At 43.1% G+C, this 16632-nt stretch overlaps 1 protein-coding gene across 1 annotated transcript in view; it reads right to left on the reverse strand.

The window, feature by feature from the left end:
- lamb2 (laminin, beta 2 (laminin S)) overlaps nt 1–16632 on the reverse strand; it is a gene marked incomplete at its 5' end in the record, with an annotated part of 54535 nt that overhangs the window by 28787 nt on the left and 9116 nt on the right. The window contains 5 exons of the mRNA XM_084553886.1: nt 660–723; nt 1795–1983; nt 2066–2139; nt 5644–5779; nt 5890–6059. Coding sequence (XP_084410012.1) covers nt 660–723; nt 1795–1983; nt 2066–2139; nt 5644–5779; nt 5890–6059 — 633 coding nt within the window. The remainder of the gene's footprint in view (nt 1–659; nt 724–1794; nt 1984–2065; nt 2140–5643; nt 5780–5889; nt 6060–16632) is intronic.

Here is a 16632-nt window from a genome sequence, read left to right on the forward strand (position 1 = left end):
GCTTCCACTCAAATGATGTAGAAACAAGTTTGATATTGCTCAAGTGCCCTGACAACAGCAGACATTAAATCTGGATTCTTTTCCAGCTGTGAGGGGTTTGACTGAGATATTTAACAACGGAGTGAGACAGACTCTGCTGCTAGTTTGGAACTCAAATTAGTGTTTCTGGGAAAAGCTCTCATGCCCTGCCAGTCCAAACACGAGGAACGGGACAGGGAGTCTGTGTGGGAGAGAACAGCTGCTTTCCATATCTCGCCGTGTCTTCCACACAGCGGGGCCATGTTTCACACCCCCAGAGAGACGAGCTTCCACGGACTACGATGTGTCACAGCTGGATAACAAGAGCTAGTTGTGTCTGCTGGACTTATGATTTACGGTGAAAACTGTGAAGAGGACTCTAAAAGAAAAGAATAACATTTCCTGTGGAATAATCTATTGCAGAGTTGAACTCTTTTTGAGTTCTTCTTTTATGGCTCCTTTTATAGTGTGTCATATATTTCAAAAGTTTGTTATGATTGTGATAAAACTTATTATTATTACAACAGCTGATGTTGTAGAAGTTTTTATAACCCCTTTAAATTAAGGAAACCGTTATGTGCATAGCGACACAACATGTGCACATTAGTTATTAGCTGATGTGATAATGAGAAGGAACCTACTCTGGATGGTGGGGCTGTACGGATCCTCGATCCTGATGGCTGGATCCAACACTCTGTAGATGACCTAGAAAAGAAAATATATATGCTATGCACAAACATTACACATATTTAACTTGGAATATTGATTAAAACTCATGTTAGATGACACATACTGTGATGTATACATGCATTCATATATTCAGTGTACACCAGAAGCTGCACTGTAAAATCTCTTAACGCTTAAAGGGGAACTGCTGTTTTTTACAACCTGGACCTTATTTCTGGCATAAAATACGATCGTTTAATCACCCATATAACTTTTGTGTAATTTCGGGAGATAATTAGATCAGCGCAGCCTCTAAATAACGCATTATCTGCCACGAAACTCGTTCATTTCACCAATATTTTGTTATCCTACACTAGTGCTATTCCCCGTTGAGTCCGGAGTTATCATGCTAGTTTTTTGCAACCTGGCTGAATATTTTTCCGATTCTGAGGGTGTGGACGAACCATAGCAGCAGCAAATTACAGGTAAAGTAGCCGACCGTCGCGGGTCGGCTACTTTACGAGACGACATCGTCCAGGTCAGAAGACATCACCCGGGGTCTACAGATTGAGGCTGTGTTTCGGTGCCCCATTCACTCCCACTATATGGATATACGCTGATCTAATTATCTCCCGAAGGACTACAAATTACACAAAAGTTATATGGGTGAGTAAACAATCGTATTTTATGCCAGAAATAAGGTCCAGGTTGTAAAAAACAAAAACAAGGTTTTTTTAAAAAAATGAGGGATATATTGCTTCAAATAAGGAAAAATTATCTTTCAAAAAAAGAGGTAAGTTTTGTCTTGCCAAGATTTTTAAAAACAAGTAAATAATAATAAAATTTTGATGATATAACAGACTACTTTATTGATCCTGTGTTGCAGCCGCACATGGACGATAGCAAAGAAGCACTCAGGATTCAATTAAATAAGGTTAAGTAGTATACACATGTATTAAATAAGAAGTATTAAATAAGAAACACCATATCAGCTCTCAACTTTGGGTCATTACTGCACAATGGAAGGGGACTACAGATATTGTACAGTGTAGGTAGTTGACATCTGATGTGACCTATTTAACTCGACTATTCTGTTAATCCGTCGCTCACCTCCCCCTCCGTCGACGGCTCGATGTCCGAATACCGCGACTCACATATGACGTCATTGATGTCGCGCAAAGGACCCTGGGAGATCCCGGGAAAGTCCATAGCGCAGTCGTGGGAAAAGTAGCGGTAGATCTGCCAGGTACGCCCGAAGTCGGCCGAGCGCTCAATCAGCATGGCCGCTGGACGGAAAGTCTGTAGGATGTCAACGGATTCTTGTGATTCTTTTTGGCTATTTGTAGACGAAGATAAAGTCAGTGGGACGACAAGTGCTTACCTTGAAGGTCATAATCAGGTGAGTAAAATGAAACTCTGCTTCCAGATCCAGCTGGATATTCACATTTGACTTTCCTGGGAGAGAGAGAAGACACATAGAGAAGTTTGTATGAACACATTACACTGCACATGTGTATTAACTCATAAAACTGTCGCCCTCTTTTCCGTCTATATCATCAGTCTCTGACAGACGGAAGACACAACAATGCTCTCGTGGCGGTAAGCGAAGTAGCAACGCTTGGCTCGGGGGAACGGCTCCTTGACAGGAAAATCCATTCAGTCTTGGCAGGGGAGGATTTAGAGAGCGTGTCAGAAAAGCCCACACACTTCCTGAGTTGTAGAGAACCAAATATTCTGCCCCCCTTCATTCTTGTTCTCTGTGTTTCGTGTAACCTGCAGAATGAAGCCAGGAGGATTTCTCATTCCTGTCTTCTTGAAGGTAGAAGCCACACCACAAAACCACAACAAAGCTTTTTAATACACACATTAAAAAGGAATGAGACTAATGGAGACACTGATGCAGTTTAAATGGTTTTGGGAAAACATTTTTACCCGATTATCCTCCCTATTGTCCCCCCGTCTCAAATGTTTCTCTATCACATGATATTTGACATAAACTACTGCCCATGGATTCTGTAAAGAAGTCGACAACATATAATAATTAGTAGTCCAACAGACCAGGGAGTAACCAAAAGTTGCATCTTCGACTGGATGACCATACATGGGTTATTATGGCAGCGTGACTGTTTGAGCCGTACTTCCAGAGGCCTATAACTCAGGTTAAATGTTTAACACTATTAAAGCTGCACTAATTAATAATAGCTAAAATAATGTCATATGAAATACGTTGGTACCATAGACTGTATAAAGATGGACGGTGGGACAGCTCCTCTAACGTGAAGCCAAAGCAAGTAGAGCTCCCCCTGGTGACTGGCCGCAGTATAGGTCGTAAGCTCCACCTCCTCAATGTTAGTGGGCGGTACTTGGGCTAAACTAAAAAACTAAAATACAAGTCAAATCATTTCAATCAAGGATGTTTTTCTGTCATTTTAGGTAGTTAATATAATGTCGATGCATGCTCAAGTGTCAAATTGAGACTAGAATTTAAAAATAAGTACAGTATATAATGCAACATTTCCTTGTAACTGGTGGAGGTAGAGCAGAGCGCAGTATTAAACAAAAACGCAAGTAAGTCTAGAGGAAGTGTGGTCGGGTCATTGATATCGCAGACTCGCAAGATGCTGCCGCCCGTGTCCCTGGGAAAATAGCATCAGTTCCGGCAGTGCAAAGAAGTGGGGACGCATTGTATTGTCCATATTTATATACAGTCTATGGTTGGTACAGGTAAAGAACACACAGATTAACACCTGACTTTGCTGGTCCAGTCAGCTGTGACAATCAGATGTCGGTGAAGGCGGCATAGTGGAGTGGTGTTTAGCACTGATGCCTCACAGTAAGAAGGTTCCGGGCTCGAGTCAAGGCTAACTGGGGCTTTTTGGGGCTGGGGCTTCCTCCCACCGTCCAAAGACATGCTCGTTTTGGACAAATGACATCTGTACAAAAATACCTCGCCCAAAAATTAAGGTCCGATTTCACTTCAGTGTACCGCAGCTGTATTACTTTCTCGACTTCTTGCAGTATATGGAGCAACTTGATTAGACTGATGTGTTTCAGCTCGTGGGAAAATCATTCATTTTCTGTAAACGCTTGTCCTGTGAAGGGTCGCGGGGGGGCTGGAGCCTATCCCAGCTGTCATTGGACGAGAGGCGGGGTACGCCCTGGGCACATTCACACCTACGACCAATTTAGAATCACCAATGAACCTAAGCAGCATGTCTTTGGACGGTGAGAGGAAGCTGGAGTACCTGGAGAGAACCCACGCAGACAAAGGGAAAACATGCAAATTCAACACAGAAAGGAACCAGTCGGCCAATGGATTCAAACCCAGAACCTTCTTGCTGTGAGGCATCAATGCTAACCACTGTGACGCACTTAAAGCCATGCACGTTCAGAGGAGCTGACACTCTCTTATACTATAGTGTCTGTATAATGTATGGAGAAAATCCCATGGAAACGAACTTTTCCTATCAGTGAGCGAACACAATCAAACCTCTGTCTATCACACACATGCCACAACGGTGCCATGGAGAAGCAGTAGCTACCAAGAGTAAAAATAGTCACTTTACTTCCTGTGCCCCCCTCTTCTTCCTCCTCCTCTTCTTCTTCTTCTTCTGTTTCTCTCTGTTCTATTCTGGGCTCAGTCGTCAACAGCACTTCCATTATAGTACCACAGCTACACAACAGCTGAAATGAGCCTTGTGACTAAACCGGCCGATAATGCACTGACCTTTACTGTTAACTCTATGAGAAAATACTAAAATTTGTCATTACTGTGCCTCTGTGTTAACGACTCAATCTACTTTTACTATTACGTCTCCATCAGGGCTTGAACTTTTCTTCTTTCCCCTCCTCCTCTGTGTTGACATGCCACAACCAGCTCTACTCTGTTATTAAGCCCATCTGTAGCTGGTCAGAGGACGCTGGCCGCAGAGAGTGAGAGTGTTCAACAGAGCTACGACTCGCTCGCTGCTTGTGGTTTTAATAAACTTTGGAAAAGAAAATAATAGTTTTACCACTTGCGACTTACTCAGGATGTCCTCAATCTCATCTTTTTATAGCTTTTCCGTTTCTATATTCCATCTCTAATCCTATTACTAGCTTGAACTGTACACTGATCAGGCATAACATTATGACCACCTTCCTAATATTGTGAAGGTCTCCCTTGTGGTGACTCATCAGAGAATGGACATGGCCTTCCTTCTGGTCCTATGGGTTGAGCTGAGGGGCCTCTGTGAATCATCCCACAGATACTTGATCAGTTTGGGATCTAGTGAATTTGGAGGTTGTTCTTAGTTGTTCCTGAAGTGTTTTTGTGTGTGTGTCTGTGTCAGGCTACATCCTGCTGGGGATGTCTGCTGCCATCAAGGAGTGTCATTGCTATGGGGTGGGGGTGCCTGGTCTGGTCTAGGTGGGTGCTACATATCTAAGTAACATCCAGCTGATATAGACTCAACAGACACCATTTCCTGCATCCTTTTGTTAGAAATTTTGCTGCAGTTTTGCAAGACTGGTTTCGTGCAATGAGATCCATACGGGACAGAAGTGTGCTACTCTGAGAGCACCATCAGGTCTGAGAGGTGATTGGATTTAAGATATATGGCGACAGAGAAGAGCTGCACGAAAGCAAAGTCATATGCAAGATGTAAAGCAATATTGTGGGAATACCACAACTCTCTGGAACCAAGGACAAAATTGTTAAGAAACTGAAACGTCTCCAAAGTAATTGACATTTATTCGAATCATAAACATCACTCTAGATATTTCAGTGTTTCCTACACTGATGCTTTTTCATTCAGATAAATGGCTGTATAGCAGTAACAGGATACTCAACAATGACATCCCCTCATTTACGTTAAAACTACTCGTCTGGTATACTAAGCCAGAGATGTTTCCTAGCTTCTGAGTTGTTAAATTAAACTGAAACTGCAGATGCAGAACAGATGACCACAGTCTCCTCACCATTCTCAGACTGCCACCAGGACTTCTTGCGGTGCGGTTTGAAGGCAGTGATGACGTTCTCTATCCGGTGATTAATGGTGTTGTAGACGGGGTCATAGGGGCGTCTGGAGTCACAGTCGAAACACTTCTTCTCATCCTGCAGCAGGACGAGAAAAGGTCAGCGTAGCGTGACTTCGGGGGGGGGTCAACGAGAATAAGACGCGCTCATCAAATCTGACTCATCACACATTACTTCAACACACTGACCTGCAGATGACTGACGATGCAGTAGGGCTCTTTTCTTCTCATCCCGCATGTGGACGAGGCCTTCAGGTTCTTCTCCCTTCCGATCAGCAAGTCCCCAGTTGCCGGGTAACAGCTGCCATGGGCGCAGCCGTGGCTGTGGTCGGGCTCCTGGCCAACGGCGGCAGCCAGGACTGGAGGAGGAAGGGAAAACAGGAAATTAACTCCAGTGAACAGGAAGTAGCAGTACAGAATGGCTTTGTTCCTCAATAGAGAACACCCATTCTCAAACTTGAACGGGCAAATAAAGGAATCTTTAACTCTATTCACCAGGGGACGTCATGTGATTTAGAAATTCGTGTGGCGCATTCGCACAGGATAAATAATTTGGGTTAATAATATTTGATAAAGTTATTAGACCTTGAGCTGCGCTACAAGGAGAAGGCTTCAGGGATATACCCGGCTACACTGTCCCATCTAACAACACGCTGTGGAGTACTATTAAATGCTACTGATGGTGCTGAGGTGCTACATGTTTTTATACAGGCTATACATATCTGCAGCTCACAGTATGAAGCACATGAGCTGTCCAAACTTTGATCTATAGCACATCCTAGTTTTATCACAGGACCTCTGTGTTAGGAGAAATAGGGCAGGTTATTTGCGGTGTTATTTTTTTCTTTACAAATTACAGACATGGCCGATCCGGACGGGATTAAGATCACAGACAAGCTCTGAAGTTATTACAATTAATAATAGAGGTCCCTGTCCTAGATATTGAGACAACTTCAAAATGTATTAGCGCTTCCTGAGAAAAAAAAATCTCTGTGATGGGACATAAAACTGCACAAAACACCCCATCGAAAAGGCTCAGTAGACCCTTCAGTGACCCTTCAGTCTCTTGCCCAAGGACAGTTTTATGTCAAAGAAGCTGATTCTTGTGTGGAAGCGTTGTAAATGTAATGGCCCGCATGGCATGAGGGACTTATTGAGGTGCATGTTGGCCCCCTTACGCCTAGAACGAAAGATTCAGTGTTGAGGCAACATCCACTAGGAGGGGATTATCTCAAGATGGGGTCCCAAAGAACTGACCTGACAACAGACCCCAGCTTCTGGCTAAATATGGAACCGAACCAAAGCCAAGTCAAACAGAGGTCAGCTAAAAACCCAGTAATGGCAAAAGATTAATGATCGTTAAAGCAAAGCTCGACCCTTCAAACGGAGACGCAACGTAAATCCACCGTGGAGTGAAGACATACGGTGAGTTTCTATCCAGGTTTCGGCTCTGGGGCCTCGGTGTGACTGAATACCCGTGCTATGTGTGGGAGTTAAAATAAACCTTATAAACTTTCATGACAACCAGCAGCAGCCGTCGCACATTCCACCGGACATCTCGACGTGAACTCTCCTCCTACACGCCTCTGGGACCTTTGAGTGTGTCTGCTGGGTTGTGAGTGTGTTGCTAAGAAGAAAAACCCACGGATCTGGCTGTCAATCCGTGGTCTGGCCACAACAGGTGTTTCAAATCCGCCCTCTGTGTGCACACTATGCAGGGAAAAAATTTAAGTTACAGCTCTACGAAACACTCCTGTACTGCATTCAACAAGCTCTGGCTTTGTCTTTTTATTTATCTAATTGCTCGCGAGTCAATCGATCCTAGAGCAAGAACAACAAGTGCATGTACCCACACACACAAAAAACACTAAGTAGGGGAAAAGGTGTAAAAGAAAGAGGCTGAAAGCGATCACGTCTAGAAAGGACTTAAGCTGATAAGTCATTTATTGCGACTGGAACTGATCGTGGTTATTTTTGTCAAGCTCAGTCAGCGCAGTTCCACATTCGCTCTCTTGGGAAAAGTTCATCTGGATGAAGCCTGACCTTTGTGCACAGGACACACGGTTTAAGTACAGACTTATGCTTATACAGTATTTGTGAATGAGGCCCATATTAGGCTGCTGTCAGACTGCACAACAGAGGTTGTACGGACTAGTCGGTTTGTCATCTTCACTGCTAGCTACTGATCACGTGACAATAACAACATGGACGCCTCCTAGAAGTCAGGTGAGGAGACCAGTGGGTCGTTGCAGCAAACTAGCAGCGGTTCATCAAGTGTGTGGAAATACTTCGCTAAAGATGAAGCCCATACTACCGTGACATGTCAGTCCTGAACGTTAACCGAATATTTTCCGTCATTGACCGTTTTTTTTTAAATATGACAGAAAAATCTGAAGGCCATCGGTCATTTTGACAGATTGCAATTCACACCCCTGACCACTTGGTGGCGAGTGAGGTTATTAATTGGCTCTTGTCTCTCATCACAGTTTGCGTTCCAAACATCACGGAACTTTTGTCTGTGCAATATTTCCTGGTACACCGATTACACTGATGCACATGTCAGAGCTCGGCTAACCATAGACCATAGACATCTATGCAGCTAACGGCTACCAAAATGGAATTAGCATACCACCGAAGCACTAAGAGCTGTTTACGCTAGCAGTCCCGTTCCGAGTACGGAGAAGACGTGTCGGCAGCCGAAACTTTTTTTTTTGTTACCATTTAGTCCATACTGTTCTGAAAAAAGTACTTAAAATTAATGAAACTTTAATGAAAATTAAATGCTTTTGTATATGTATTTATTATTATTTTAAAAAATTAAAATGATGGGTAAAAATAGATTATGACGGGATTTTTATGATCTTGTCAGTCAAAATGACCGACAACGAAAAAGTCTAGCGCAACCTCTGGTCCTGAAATACAACTGAAGTACTACTGCAATGCATCTGAAAAGCTAACGCTAGCAGAGGAACTGTCCAAATCCTCTGGACAGCAGTCAGTTAACAACTTCACCAAACGTCCTGTGGTAACGGAGAGAAGGAGGCTGAACATTAACTGTTTGATAAAGTTATTAGACCTTTAGCTGCAGTCTACCCGGCTACACTATCCGAATATAACAACACGCTGTGGAGTACTATTAAATGCTACTGATGGTGCTGAGGTGCTGCCTATTTTATACAGGCTATACATATCTATTCTCAGCATATGTATTCAGGTCAAGAATATAGATTTCATTACTTTCTACTGGGTTTTTATTAGTGACGTCACCACTTAACAGTCGACTTTAAAAAATCTGAAGTTGTGCAACCCCCTACTGCACAATCGTTACACTAGACACTTACACAGACAGCACATAAAGGGAGACTGACTGGCTGCTGTACCTGTCAGAGCCTGGATGCTTCACTGACTGACTGAGGTGGACAAGACACAGTCCACTATCACAGCCTGACACTGCCATTGGGGCCAGCTGTAGATATGAGGCCTGCTGGGAACGGTGCAGAGGAGGATTTCACATGGATTCTCACACACACATTATCTTGACACACACACACTGGAGGAAACCTGGGTTTGTCTGGCGCTCGGACAAGTCTCAGGTCGGTGCCAGCCAAGTGAGCAACGAGCTGATGAGGCTGACGTGCCGTAGCCACAATAACACGCACCTGTGCAGCTATACAAACACACCTTCCCTGTTTCTGCACTGGGGCAACACAAACGACACAAACTATTACAGAGTACAAGCTGTTTAACAGTTATCATTATCCTCTATCTGACTTTGGGGGAGAGAGGAAACACACAGAGGGGGAGATGCGTGATTTGACGGGTGAAAGAGAAAGAGCAGCCTGACGGACACAGTGCAGAGCCTTTGTGCAGGCAACCAGAAGATCCAACCAGACGCCATTTGATATCTGTTTTGGCAACTGCTGGCACGATCTAAAGGTCTATGTGTCTGTGTCTGTGTCTGAGAGGAAGAGAGAGAGAGAGCAGGGAAGGTGGAGGGGTGAAGCAGACATCTGATGTGTCGTATAATCACTGGGTTTCTGTCGTCTTTTATCTCTGTGTGTTTTCTGTCTGTGTTAGTTTGGGGGGAAAATAGGCTGATCCACACCTCTGCTCACAACATGAGTGGAGCTGACATCAGCTCAGTCTGCTCAGTGTCCAACAAATTACATGCAGTGCTAAATGACAAATCTCTTTTGTCTCTTTCATAAATGTTTAACGGGTGAATTTGTGCCTGGCAGTGATCAGCACTGAAGCCACAACCATCTAGATCAGGGGTGTCAAACGTACGGCCCCGCAGGATGAATTTGCAAATGTGCAAAAGTCACACAGAAGACATTAACTGCAAATGTTCAATAGAGGTATTTGCTGTTCCTGATTTGTCCACTAGGGGTTTTAGGAAGTTTAGACCAGGGGTGCCCACACTTTTTTGGCTTGCGAGCTACTTTTACAATGACCAAGTCAAAGTGATCTACCCGTGTGTATGCATATATATTATATATATATATTATATATGTGTGTGTGTGTGTGTGTGTGTGTGTGTGTGTATATATATACACACACACACACACACACACACACATATATATATCCTAAGTCATATTAATTGTTGCTACTGTGTTAAAAGCTCTATCCATCTTTGTATTTTTATCAAGAAAAACTGGTGCACTGCACCTTTAGAAAAATAGCGCTGTCTCTTTAAGAAAGACGGTAGTCTTGAGTTGTTGTTTAAGTTGTGCGTGGCTGTGGATGTGTGCCGCTGAACCAAGGGCATGTTGCAAATATAAAGTAAAAATAAATAATGATGAATGTTTGTCTTGCTGGTTGTTTTTGGAGGTGCAACAGATAAACATCTAAAACATATTTTTCAATGGCACGCGATCTACCCACACTACCTTCGCGATCTACCAGTCAATCGCGATCGACGTAATGCGAACCCCTGGTTTAGACAGTTGCAGACATAATGCAATACCAGAGCTAAACAGCAGGTGGCAGCAATGACCTGAAAACGCACTTATTTTCTTAAGACATTTCAGGTTGTTTGCATAAAATGTTTTGTAAAAGGACAGTTAAATAAATGTAAACAGTTTGATAATGTACTTGCATGTAATTGCTATTAAGCAAAGGGAAACATTTGGAGTTGTTGGTATTTTATAGGTTATTATTAGGGCTGTCAAAATGAACGCGTTAACATGGATTAATCCATCATAGATTTATTTAATGTCTTCCATCTTTATCGGTTGGTTCTTTCTGCCTGTCACTACCGGATCAACTTGGACTAAGTAACTCTACTTGGACAAACTGCCTGAAATGCATTGCCAGAGACGTTCAGAGAGACGTCTTTTAATCAGATTAATCTAGATGATGGATTAATCCGCGTTAATTTTGACAGCCCTAGTTATTATGCTATCACGTTACTGGTCCGGTCGCCTTGAGATCAAACTGGGCTGTCTGTGGCCCCCTGAGCTAAAACATTTTTTTGATTAATTAAAATGAGTTCACTGATGATAAGCATTAATAGACAATGGATTTACTTTAAACTTTTTAATTGGTCCAAACATCAAAGGTGGACAGACTGATTCATCGCAGACAACGGTGGAGTGCTGATACGGGCCCCGTTCAGGCCTTGCCTAAATATCCATCCTGGAGAATCTGATCACAAGTGACCAGCTTAAAGTCCAGATGTGAACGCACCCAGGATGCATTTGACTAATCCAATTTCAGACCACATTTGGAGGGAGGTGCATTCCTTCGGCAGTGTGAACACACAATGAGTCCTGGGTCACATTAAGGACCTCCTACTCAACAGGACTGCTCTTGCGTTCATTCACTCAAAAGAAAACACACAACCACATTATAAATGATCATCTGAAAAGGAAAAAGCATCATGAGTGACGTCTGTTCATTAGTACTTAGAGTCTTTTAAATACTCTGTCCTTGTTAGCTAACAACAACAAAACAGAACAGACCGCCAACAGTGGGTGCAAAGACAATCTGATCCCGTGAAAATCTGACCATGTATTGTGGTTGACTCGAGTTTCTTACTTTCATCTTGTTCTATTTCTTTCTTCGGTAGCCAGAAATGGGGAGGCAAAACAAAATGTAGAAGAGAGAATGAGGCTATGGTGTTGCTGCTGCCTGGTCTGCGGGATAGGGTAACAGTCTAGAGACCAATTTTCCACCTTTATTTCATACTGAAGACAGTCGTGCTATGCAGGATAACAAATGACCTGCTGTTATTAACTATTATCTATTCTCAGCCCAAGGAAAGACATGATATCATTGTGTGCACACCGAAGGGCAGTGAAATCTGACTCTGAGTGAAAGGTCTTCCACATGAGGCAACGGTTTAACTGTCAGAGGCAGTGATGCAGAGTACACAGAACCGTCTGCAGGATATCCAAGTTTAGTTCCCACAGATGAATTCCATGCCCGACCTCTTCACCCCCAGGTGAGCTCATCTTTTAATCCCTACCTTCACCCCTGCCTTTGACCAGTCTCGGTAAAACAGAGAGTGCAGTACGTCTTCCAGGATGTGACAATTCACAAAAAAAGCAGTAGACAAAAGTAAAACAATAGATAAGAGTAATTTTGCATGGTTAAAACATGGGACAGATGGTTTCCTGGTCCAATAGCTGCAGCTGGGAGACAAATCATAGAAAATGTTTCACCCAGGGAAATGTAATGAATGGAAATGTTGAATGTGGTGCAGCAAACACCAAGCAGCAAAGCCAGGACAATCAGATATCAGTCAACTTCTGACTGTGATAATACCTCCCACATGGTCCCTGCATCAACAAGCTAATTTCCTATGACCTACACATTGCTTGCATGCAGTTTCACCTATAAATTGGCGCTACAGCAGCAGCTAATTTGGCTGTTTATCTGCACTTTAATGCTAATAGTGCCTAAACACTGCCGAGTAACAATGCACATTTTGTTTCTCAATAGTTTCTCACCCATCTCCACCCATCTAACCCCACAGATTTATTACATCCTTCAGTTCTATGTTTGTGTTGAGATGGAGGGGAGTGGGATGTGACATCGGCGTGGCACATTCCTAGAGAGAGACAGTTTGCTGTGACATCCACCGGTGTGGACCATGCAGTAAAAGACAAGACAAACAAACAAACAGTCTGACAAGAAGGCACACACGGACTCCACACATGCATATTTGCTCAGACGGAAGTAGGGATGAGAGGCTAAGAGAAAAAAGAATACGAGAATATTCAAATGACAGCGTGGTCAGATCCAGACAAGATTAGCATCAATTTACAATGAGTTGCATACCTGGCCTCAGCCACAGATACGTTTAGCACACTTCATCAGTCGGCTACTTTAAGACCTGGGCAGATAAAAGTCCACAGCCTTTTATTTTTAACTCCTCCAGGCTAATTAGTTTACATTCTCTGTGTTTGCACGTCGCCGTCCTCTCTTTGCTCTGCACTTAGCTGATGGATGGTCAACTCCCACAGCCAAACATCCAGCTGTTCTCCTCTCCTTCCTCGCCACTTTATTATTCTCAGCCTCCCATTTTGTCTTTTCTTCTAATGTCCACTGCACCTCCCTCGTCACATGTGACTCCCACTCTGGTCTGCTGTCTGCCTTCATCTCAATTTTCATCCTCCCTTAATAGACTGTTCACTGATCTTTCCGACCTACCCACCATTACCAGCACTGCTGGTGTAGTGGTATCATACAAGAGTCCCATTCTTGTGATCTGGGTTCGATTCCCAGGCAGTGCATAGTTTATGGTCTGATTCCATGATTCCCATGGCTCATTATGGCACAGACTTTTTCTATAGTAGTTGGAGAAGCAGTTCTTAAGCGCCCTAAACTACTCCCAAGGTGCAGCACAAGTGGGAGTACAAAGAAATTTCCCATAGGGAGTCAACAAATGAAAGATGAACTATTTATGTTATGACCTGGCTCGAGGGCCACAACATAAAGTAGAGACCAACATCAGAGTTACAAAAATAGATGCTTTACTTCTATAAATTACACTCGAAACACTAAGATATAACTAAAAGTGACTGGTTAGACAAATTAAGCCCCATGCACCAACCTGACTAAGACACTTGCACTGCTCCTGCAAGACCAGTCCCAGCCCAGAGGGACATAACGTCATGTTCCACTTTAGAAAATGAAGAGAGCCCCACATTTGGCAGTGATTTCTGTAATATTTCTTGCGGTGTGCCCCCTGGTTTCATACTGGGCCCCATTATGTTTTGTTATTAATGTCAAAGTTGACAAACGGGAAAACTATTTGACACATTGTGATTTCTGCACTATACCTCCTTTAATCAGAAACCACAAGATTGCGCATGAGATTATTAACTGATGTTTTTTACCACCCAGACGGGACCACGGTTTATAGGCACTGCTGGTGTAGTGGTATCATACAAGACTCCCATTCTTGTGATCTGGGTTCGATTCCCAGGCAGTGCATAATTTAATGGCTACTTCCTGTGATTTGGCTTTGCTATAACAGCAAAAATGCTAACAGATGAAAGCACAGTGAGCTAGTGCTGATGGTGCCCATACACCAGTTTGACAAAGACACTTGTGATGCAGAGGGGTGTAATGTCGTTTTGATTTTAGAGAATTCTTCTTCAAAATACTTTTTTAATACCACTAGTGACGTGGCAATTAGTACAAAAATATATATGTATAAGTAAAGCAGAGAGGTCTGAAATATTTCTTGAGGTGTACCCCCTGGTTTCGCCCTGGGCCTCATTATGCTTTGCTATTAAACAATGTGTGAAAGCTTGCTTAACATAATAGTTTAGAGGGCAGTATTGTAATCTGTATTTTATAAATTAGTCATCAAATAGGCCTTGCTAAGAACCTGATTAAACATCAACAACTGACTTAAAAATGTGTAATCTAAAGTCGTTTGTATATGAAAAACACCAGGAAGTTATGTATCTGCATGTAGCATGTCTCCGCGGGTCATTTACCGTACGTTTGGACTGCATTCATCATATATTTGTCTTGGCCTGACATGGTCTCTGAGCCTTCTTTCTCTCAGCTGTTTCTGAGTTTGGCTGTCTAACAGACAGAGGGTTTCAGTGAGCGAGGCCAGACTCTGACCATTACACACACTGTTAGATTAACAAGGCGTGACGCAGGGAAGCAGCTGGTCGGACTGGACGACACATTCGCATTCCTGTCCCATACTGGAGATGTCTGAATCACTTCATGCTGGGGAGGAAATATGGAACAGGGCACCACCACCAGCAACAGGTGGACAGGGTAGAGCAGAGCTTAAAGAATGTATCTCAGAAGTACAGAGACGTGTGAAGCTTATTCACTTCCTGTCCTGCAAACCTTCATCCTCACATCTGCAGCTACTGATGGTTTACATTCAAATAAACAAGCAGCCAGATTGCAGGGTTATAATCAGATGGCAGAGTTTGTATCAGAATTTCTAGGGTAAAAAACAAACTCTCATTCCTTCGCTCCCCTTAGGAAAATATCCTTAAATGCTGCTAATGGTGCGATATGGTGAAGTCCTTGCTACAAATTATGCACTCCTGCAGGCCCAGCACATAAAACCGACAAAGTGCTGTGGGACTTAGACGATTACGATGATCATATCTATAAAATTCTCCCCTAAAGTCTACCTACTACTGCCCACAAATTCCCTGCCATGGTGCCCGGAGCTTAACGAGTCCACCAAATAAGAGGCACACATGGCCAGCAGATGTTGGGTGCAGCCTGTCGGTCAGCTAGCTGGCCTGTACATCGGTTACTCAGCCCAAGAGAAGAGCGAGGTTTCGGTTAGTGATTACGACGCTGTGTGTTTGCCCTGGCGCTCAACAGCTGCTCGGGGAAGCATGGAGCGCCGAGCGGAGAGCCGTCCTGTTTGCTGTAGGTGCTAATCAGAGCATCTGATGGAGACAATCTGGCTGCACTTAGAGGAAAAGCTCAGAGAAAACTACAGCACACGCGGGACTATGAGGGAAATTATTTGTACTGTACCCAATTACAAATACTCGTGCCTCTGTTTTTGCACACACAGGAACTGTTTGTGAACCACTCTGAGTGAGCTTAATAAGCTTACTGTGGTGTGTCTGATGATTAAATGATAAAACTGCCAGATGTGAAAGAGGGTAAACTTTGTGTGGCTGAGCGTCGGATGCTCGAGTATAATTTAGAATACACGGGGGAGTTTTACGTGTTTTAAAACATTAGGCTTGAACTGATGATGACCTTATGTGTCCCTTGAGAGAGGAGAGAACGAGAAAGGTTAAAACAATCAATCAAACAATGCTTGTAAATCCTCTCCCCAGGAATCTGTGAAGGCTTAGATGAGACCGGTTGAAGAACCAATTTTCGGGTGCTTTAATCTCCTTAGATTTCCAAATTTAGCAAATTAGCAAACGCTTGAACGATGCTAATTTCATGAAATCCATAAAAGTGATCTTCATTTCTGCATATACGTCAATTAATCGATGCTGCACAGTACAAAATACACTGTGACTTGAACAAAAGTGACAGGGAGACAGCTATTTCGTCTTGATGAAAATGCTCGAAGGTCTCAGATTAGGCTCGAAAACAACAAAATCTTAAATGAAAATATGTCAAGCACATACGTTAAGTGTGCCAACTGGGATGAAGTGTTTGAAATGTACATGCAGTATATAATCTTAAATTGAACTGAATTGCAATCAAATTGAATAATGAGACACATAGGATCCAGTTTTGTTGCGATATCTCTGAATCTCGTCTATCTCGTCTGGGTCTATTTTGTCTGTTCTTATTAAACTCTCCAAAGCCTCTTAACTTATGGAGAGAAAATAGTCTCAAAATGGTTGCTCGATGATCCCCAAGTGTATTTACAGAGCAATGTGCATAAATGCAGGGTGCGTTTATGTGTCACCGGGAAACTGGGAAATCAAACTGCACATTTGTGACCACCCAAATTCACAC

The sequence above is a fragment of the Chelon labrosus genome (assembly GCF_963514085.1).
Source record: "Chelon labrosus genome assembly, chromosome: 10".
NCBI lineage: Eukaryota > Metazoa > Chordata > Actinopteri > Mugiliformes > Mugilidae > Chelon > Chelon labrosus.